This window comes from Cyphomyrmex costatus, unplaced genomic scaffold (assembly GCF_001594065.2).
Source record: "Cyphomyrmex costatus isolate MS0001 unplaced genomic scaffold, Ccosl1.0 scaffold23, whole genome shotgun sequence".
Lineage (NCBI taxonomy): Eukaryota > Metazoa > Arthropoda > Insecta > Hymenoptera > Formicidae > Cyphomyrmex > Cyphomyrmex costatus.
The window spans coordinates 1,377,217-1,385,168 of NW_017276368.1; the positions used below are offsets into that span (position 1 = coordinate 1,377,217).

The window sequence follows — 7,952 nt, forward strand, 5'->3', positions numbered from 1 at the left end:
TGCTTTTTCTGCTAAATGCAGCTAATTTAATTATCATAAAATTTGGTTTTAGAGAATTTTAATTACGAGGTAACATCAAGTTTCCAGTTTCACTTCATTTAAAGCTCATCAGTGCAACGTAAACAGTTAATACCGATTTTCAAACTGACTTCCAAACTTTGATTACGATCCCTGTGATGCTTAGATGCTCCTTCAGTGAAGATTACCCTGCTGAAGTTCGTCATTTGCAGGCTATATTCAAATTCTGCGATATAAAAAGAATGATCTTCTAAAACCAAGTTTTATGATTATTGTTTAAAAATTTAGATTTCAGAAATCTAAGTCCCCCAAATCGAATTCAAATCAAAATTCTTTAGAAAGCAAGATCTTCCATGGTTAAGTTACTTTGTTAAAAAGTCTTCAAAAGGTCAATATAAATAATAATAATTCAAATTTGCAACATAAAAAATATAATTGAAACTATTATACATAGGTATATTCAAACTCATTGATACCAAGAATTTACTTCCTAAAACTGAGTTTTACGATAATCCGATCGATTGTATTTTTAAAATTGGAATTTTAAGTCTGAGACCAGAATCAAATTCGATAATCTTAAAAAAAAAAAACCCTTAGAAAACAAGGTCTTCTATAAGTTACTTTGTTAAAAAGCTATGGCCCTCAAAGGGTTAACAACAGTAATTTAAATTTGCAGCTGTAACATAAAGAATATAAATAAATATATATAATTAAATGGATATCCAATACATATCAAGGATTTAACTTAATAATAGAAAAATGTGATGAATTAAGATATTTTGTAAAAGTACGTTTTACAGTAGAAATTTTAGCAGATAGGTTTCTATAACCATCTCGTTTTACATTTGCAGTGGAATAATCGTTGCGGCTTTTTGACATGCGCTTAAGCGGAAACTAGAGGAGATACTCTCGTGCTTGATGCCGAAAAGATCGCTTTGATCTCGGTGGATCGGTTGAGCTCGTCTCATCTACTTGGAAGAAATAGACGTTCCATTCGGAAAGCCGCCACGCGCTTTCGGAGAGAGCAACCCAAAACCGCGACACTCTATATGCCGGCGCTCTCGTGTAAATAATGTCTGATCAAAGTTAGCCCCAGGCGAGATCAAAGCAGGACAAGCGCGTTTCACACCGATGGAAACGATCGTCGATAGATGCAGTCCTCTCGCGTGAGGCCTCATTAGAATCAATTTCCGTATGCGATATCTCTGCGGCATGTGTTGCGGCTCCGCAGCATTAATCATACACCTGCACGTGGCCCCCGGTCCAATGTCGATATTTCCCGATGGCACCCTCAGGGCACTTAAACCATCACCGTCAATACATCCGATGCGCTTTGTAATGTGTCGATCCGGAAAAGGACGACTACAAGCTCCTCTTTCTCTATCTCTCTCTCTTCCTTCCTTCTCTCGCCCCCTCTCCCTCTCTATCTCTCTCTATGTTAACAGATAATCCTCTTCTTCGATAAACCCGTTCGTTGCTTCATCCCCGTTGTGGAGAAACATCCTTGCGTTGATTCTGGATTGATAATCAGCAGCGGCTGCGGCTGGTGGTATGAGGTGAAATGCAACGTAGACGAGAATGTAGACGAGAACGTAGACAAGGATGAAGGTGGGTCTGCGAGGCGCGAGGGCGGCACGTATGCGAGGGAGAGCGCAGGATGAGTTTGCGATTAAACGCGATTATAATTAAGGATAATGGAGTTTCAGCTCGGGAGTTCCCGTCGACTGGAGTCCCTTCGCAGCTGGCACCGTTATATCGAGTTCCCGTCGTCAGCTCCAGTACAGACGACCGTTCCCTCCCGTCTTCCGTCTCTCTCTCTCTCTCTCTAGTTGACTATCTTTCTTCCTTTTCGTTACCACGAAATGCTTTTGGTCAACCAGATGCACACACATTTACACGCAACAAACGCTATATTTTAGAAATGTGTGAGTGCACATTTGTTCACATATAATAGGCGAAGAATCCATATAGTGGCTCATTCACTAATGAACACCATCACAATTTCTTCGTCGAACAAAGCAATGAGAATCGCTCTTCTGGGACAAGCCTCCCTTTTCCAAGCACGTATGAACGCGCCTGAGACGGTAACGTTTCCCGCGGGACGACCACCGATGGCCTGACGCGATTTTCAACTTCGACATCCTCTCATAAGATTTTTATGCGTGATAAGAGTTTATTGAGTCTCCTCGATGTGGGTTTCTATCAAAAAATCACGGAAAAATAAAATCCAAATCGTATATTAAAAATTGACGATATAAAAACATTTAGTAGTGGCCAGCAAAAACTTACATAACTGAGTTTCAAAGTTCTATTTTATAACTTCATTTGTAGATTTGATTTTTTATTTTGCACAGACAGAAATATTTTTATTTCAATGCCGCGCTTACGTATTTCTATCAATTCTTAAAAATTATTAATTTAGAATTGTTATTAACTTTATATAATATAAAAAGTTTCAAATATTAATATTTTTATAATTTTATGGAATATGTATATAGATTATTTTATAGAGATGTTTATTATATTCGAGGTATAATAAAATATTTTATATAATGTATATTAATATATATATTCTGTTGCAATTATAAAAAAATAAAATTTAATTGGTTTTATTGTGTACATTTTCTTATTTATAATTAAATAAGTAGAAATTTCAAGAATCCATTTAGAACTGTTATAGCAATAAATGTTATTTCTCGTAGCAACTGAAGATAGGGAAGATATATTATCAGTACAAGATAGAATAGATTTATGAAATAATATATCAGCGCGATTGTGAAAATTATTATATTATATCATTTATGAAATAATTAATTTAAAAGCAAACATAACAAATTAAATGTATGAATAAATGCAGCTTTTGTACAGACAGAATTATAGAAATTTATTATTTACTATATATATTTATCATCCATTGTACATTGAAGTCCGCTAAAGCTTAATAAATGGTAATATTAGTTTTATGTATAAACATGAAACAATATTATATCATGACATTTGTCACTGTTTGTTGGCTGAATAGATCAGATTGTACAGCATTAAGAAACATAGGAACACTATGCTGTTTTTGCAAGTATTGTTCAATCAAATTGCCCAAATTCGCAGAAAAGTCAGTCTCCAACATATCTACACCCTCTTCACCTACATGGAAAAACAAGAAATCATTTGGCGACTCTGCATATTGACTCGACAGCTTGTAGCAACCTTCTTTTGTTCGATCTACCCTCCAACCGAATAACTGATAACATGCTTGGCGGTACTCTTGTGAGGATGCTTTAAAAGCGTCCTTCAAACGCGCTATCTTTATTTCATGTGTTTGTTTCAACTCTGCAATTTCTATATTAAAAGAAGAAAAAGAATGTATTGCTTTGTGTAATAGAAAATAAAAACATGTCTTAAATATGTTTATCCACCTTGTATCTGCAACGATGAAACAGTTGCGCCATAATTTCCCGATGCTACTTTAGCACGAAGTTCTTCCACTTCTTGTAACAGAGCTGCTTGTTTTTCTTCTGCTTGTTTCTCTGCTATTGATGCAGGATTCATCATAAAATGCAGAACTCGGGCGTTGCAGTTAAAATCACCCTTTAACGCACGGTGTTCAAGCTCGCCTCTCAGTTGCTCAATCTCTTCCTTCAATTTATTGTATTCGTTTTTCTGAGTGCCAGTCTCGACCGTTTGAAGATCCATTTCCAATTTGCTGACTAAGTCCCTAAGAAAATTTGAAATATCTTCATAAAATAATTTAATTTCATTGAAGGTTTGCATACAGGGTGCTCTAGAAGTCGTGATACAAAAAGGAAATTATTCATATAAAAGTAAACCGAAAAAAGATAAATTTTTTTTATTTAAAATTCTGTTTTCTAAAAAAAAAAATTTTTTGAATATTTGTTTGCTTGCTCTTGACTAATCATATGCTTTGTTCATCCAATATGATTATTCACTACTATTTTTACATCAGTCTAAATTTAATAATTTTATTATAATTTACAATAATGTAAAATAATAAGTTTTTGATATATTTATTTTGTTAATTGAAAAATTGTTGAAAATGTCTATACAAAAAGAAATTTTATTCTACATTTTCGATTTACCTTTATAGATAAATCGAAAATATTTTGAGGACTTCCTTCTCGATTATACCATGATTTTTTTAATATTCTGTATATGTTAGTACAAAAAATATACCTATATCCATCTATAACACGTTCCAAAGCTGGTATTCTTTCAGTCATTGCATTATTGCCATCTATCGTTATCTCTTTCTCATACATATCCAATTGTTGTCTATAACTGTCTCTCTCTCTAGTGACGAGAATCATCTTTTTCTGAAGTCTATTCACAAGTTTGTTTAATTTATCTTTCGATAATGTCATATCAGTAACTAACTTTCTGGCCTCCTCGTAATTATTTGACAAGTTCTGTGACTCTCGTATAACTGCATCCAATTTTGATCTAAGCTGACCCTCCTCTGCTATTAGGTCCACTTCAGATTGTTGAAGTCTATTTAATTCTCGCTTCATCACCGTTGGTCCTCCAGTAATACCAATAGTTTCATATTCCTGCAAGCGAAGCGCAAGTTCAGATCGCTTTGCTTCTAACATTGCCACTTGTTGCTCTATTTTTTCAGTATGCTCTAGCCTGTAATAAAATGTCATTCGTTAACTAAACAATATTTTATTTCAAACGTGTTAAAATTACCTTTTTGTCATGTTAGCCATTTGTTCTTCTAAAAGTAATTTCTCCTTGACCGATTCTTTTAACACTACAATCGTCTTTTTTGCAGCATTTAATTCTTTCTCCAAGTCATTTGCTCTCGCGGCTCTTCCTGCTAATAGCTTGCCTTCTTCCCACAGTGCTCTTTCTGACTCCAATTTTTCTATTTTCATTTTCATACTCTGTAGTTCCACATTCTGTAATTCGTGGTCCTGTTGCATCTTGAAATATTCCTTCATTTTCTCCTCCAGTATTGCTGCTCTGGTTTCTACAGTTTCTAGTTTCATTTGTAATTCACTTGATTCGTTGATATCTTTAGGAGGAGGAGACTTTTCATTTACAGAAATATTTCTTAGATCTTCGGACAATTTTGCGTTTTCATTTAATAATGATGTTATTTTCCTTTCTAAATTGTTTTTTGCCTAAATAAATACAAATGTCAAAATTGATTTAACATGGCCACAGAAAATGTACATATGTACAATTAATTAATATAAAAAGCAATTACTTGAGACCATTCTTTCTCAGCAGTATCACGCGAATCTTTCGTATCCTGGATTGTCCGCCGTGCAACATCGAGCCGGACTTCCAGCTGCTGAATAGTTTGTTTATCCTGTTCTGTTTGAACTTGCAAAAGACCTTTCTCCTTCTCAAAGACTTCTTCCATCTGTCGACGTATATTGTGTAATTGTTGTACAGCTGCCTCTTGATGCATCAGTTTGGTTTTTAATGATATAACCTATACAAAAATGTAAAAAAATGTTTTTTTAAGTTGAATTAGTTTACAGCTTTCTATACTTAAAGTAAAATAGCTATGCTTAAAATTTAGTGAAATAAAAAAGTAGTTAAATTCTAATTCAGAGAGAGGAATAAAATGTAAATTTGTTATTTCCAAGTTTTTCTTTTGAATCATTTACTTGGATTTTTCTCATACCTATTTAGATTATATCCTCTTACCTCTCCCTTCATACGTCGCCATTCCCAAGGACTACCCGGGACACAGTCAGACTGAATTTTATTATTTGTGGACGTATCAGCTTCATCTACTCTCGGCCGCTTAGGTGAAGAGATGCTATTATCTGAGTCTTCATTGAACTTCGAGGATATGTAGCCAGTTCCTGAGAAACGTACTCCGACGCTTCTGCGATAAGATTCTGCTCCAGAACGTAGGTCTTTTAACATTTTGATAATACTCGTTGGATCCTGATCGCTCATCTACACAAAATTATATTAATTTATTTACGTTATCACATCATTAGTCTGATATCATGACATTAAATGCAGTATGTGAAAACAAATGTTAATAATAGATACATCAATAATCACATTTAACGACAATTACGTTATTTTTACATTTTAATAAGATTCGGTAATTGTTTAGTTTCCTCACCTTCGATGTTTTTCACAAAATGAATGAATCTGGCAAAAAAAGTGTCGCTCTGTCTTGTGGATCGAGATGTTAATTTGTTTTTAAAGCAATGAATTTGTGTTTTTAAGCAGTAAATTTTTGTGTGTGTTCGTAAAACAGAATTTGTGTAATTAAAGCAAAACATCTACACAGAGTGATGTATCAAATCGGAGCGATAGATTATTAACCTCTAAAGTTTTGAACTTCGACGCTTAATAATCGATTCACAAGGCTAACCACTGCATTTTTTTATTAGATTCTTCCGTTTTGAGAGAATCGCGTCGGATAAGTATATTATTATTAAGATTTTAGAAGGGGTGAGTATTTTAAATAGTCTTTCCTTACATTTATCTTGTCCTTTTCTATTATGAACAGAATTCTTGTTTTTCCTAATTAATTAATGGGCGAGTTCGACGGCAAAGCGGCTAGGTACGCTTACTGAGCAATCGAATATGATTGGTTGGATCTTATGTAGGATTCACACTGCATCCGATTTTCGTCGTACGACGACTCTGCAACCAATCAGAAAAATCGTATCATCAATGCGAAGCAAATCCTGTTTTCTGATTGGTTGCAGATTCGTCGTACGACGAAAATCGAATGCAGTGTGAATCCAGCATTAGCCCGGATCTACAATAGAGTTTTAAGCCTTAAGCCATAAGGAATGGACGAATCATAGAAGATTATTCTCCTCAAATTCGACTGTAATTGGTTAATTTCTTACAGCTTAGAGCTTAAAACGCCATATTAAGCTCTAAGCCCCTTTTACACCGAGCACTTGATACGCGTATTAACTAGTAATTTTCTATTAAATAATCTTAATTTCCAATGTATTTAAAGAATAATGTATTAAATTAGTAAAATATGCATCAAAATAATTGATACACATATCAAGCATATGTTTACACATGCTGAAATTAAGATAATTCAATAGAAAGTTACTGGTTAGTACTCGTATCAAGTGCACGATGTAAACTAGGCCTTTGAGCGGCTCGTGAAAATGCACCTTTAAGCAATCATAGCGCTGATAGCGCCTCGCCGAACCCGAACGCATGTTTGTATATCGGGTTTTTAGGTATTCACCGTGGCTTCAGACAAGTTGAGTCGTGCACGCCGTCGTGGTTTGGTTTGGTATGCAACTATGCACGTCTTCCTGTCTTCCCTGGTCTTCCTCGTAGGCTAGTTGAGTCAGCCGTAGTAGTGGCACGTCCGACGTTAGGTAAAAACAACTTTGAGGATGTCCAAGAAGCAGGACAAGGTGGACAACGGCATTGTCGCCGTGAAGAGCAAAGTGGGTGTACCACGTACTATCACTCGTGAATAACATGGAATATGGAGGACATTTGTGGGATTGCGCATTATTTAAATTATTTTACAGTTCGATGCCGACATCATCAGATTCTCCATGAATCGTAACGAGCCTATGAGTTATGAGGACTTTGGGAAGCTATTGGCGCAAAGGCATGATTTGGGGACAGACTTTAGCTTTTCAATTTGGTATACGGATACAGATGGTGATCTACTTCCCATCAATAATGATAATAATCTGGCGAGGGCTTTAGCAAATGCCAAGTGCCTGCTCCGAATTTTTATACATAGGAAAGGTAAGATCCTTAGATTGTATTATATATTGCACGCAAGATGTTTAGGCTGCTTTCTATTTCGTATTTTTTACAAACATTCTATTTTTCTCAACATTTATGTATTGAATAACAAAGATAGAACTTGCGTCAATTTATGTCATTAAATGGAAAGTATCCTATATATCTTGCATGTGTACATTTAGAGTATTTTATAGCAAGAAACACAG

At 34.9% G+C, this 7,952-nt stretch overlaps 2 protein-coding genes across 3 annotated transcripts in view; one reads left to right on the forward strand and one right to left on the reverse strand.

Moving 5' to 3' along the window:
- Nucleotides 1-2,924: 2,924 nt before the first annotated feature.
- Nucleotides 2,925-6,526, reverse strand: Mad1 (Mitotic arrest-deficient 1). 2 transcript variants are annotated; one of them, XM_018540018.1, is made up of 7 exons: nt 6,488-6,526; nt 5,692-5,949; nt 5,243-5,473; nt 4,720-5,156; nt 4,207-4,659; nt 3,432-3,730; nt 2,925-3,354 (listed from the first exon to the last, which is right to left on the reverse strand). In XM_018540018.1, exons 2-7 carry the CDS (start codon nt 5,947-5,949, stop codon nt 3,002-3,004), a joined length of 2,031 nt encoding a protein of 676 aa, XP_018395520.1. In that variant the 5' UTR covers nt 6,488-6,526; the 3' UTR covers nt 2,925-3,001. The 2 variants fall into 2 exon arrangements, with proteins under 2 accessions (XP_018395520.1, XP_018395521.1); XM_018540019.1 differs by lacking the exon at nt 6,488-6,526 and adding an exon at nt 6,125-6,158.
- Nucleotides 6,527-7,317: 791 nt separating this feature from the next.
- Nucleotides 7,318-7,952, forward strand: part of LOC108773970 (partitioning defective 6 homolog gamma) — a 3,104-nt gene continuing 2,469 nt past the window's right edge. The window contains exons 1-2 of the mRNA XM_018539961.1: nt 7,318-7,433; nt 7,521-7,746. Coding sequence (XP_018395463.1) covers nt 7,380-7,433; nt 7,521-7,746 — 280 coding nt within the window. The 5' untranslated portion in view covers nt 7,318-7,379. The remainder of the gene's footprint in view (nt 7,434-7,520; nt 7,747-7,952) is intronic.

Excerpts from the sequence above, each read along its gene's own strand:
- Mad1 (XM_018540018.1), bottom strand. The coding sequence starts at position 5,949 with ATGAGCGATCAGGATCCAACGAGTATTATCAAAATGTTAAAAGACCTA. Across the intron at positions 5,157-5,242 it reads CTGAGAAAGAATGGTCTCAA|GCAAAAAACAATTTAGAAAG; the intron begins GTAATTGCTTTT and ends GTATTTATTTAG. Across the intron at positions 3,731-4,206 it reads CGTGTTATAGATGGATATAG|GGACTTAGTCAGCAAATTGG; the intron begins GTATATTTTTTG and ends AAATTTTCTTAG.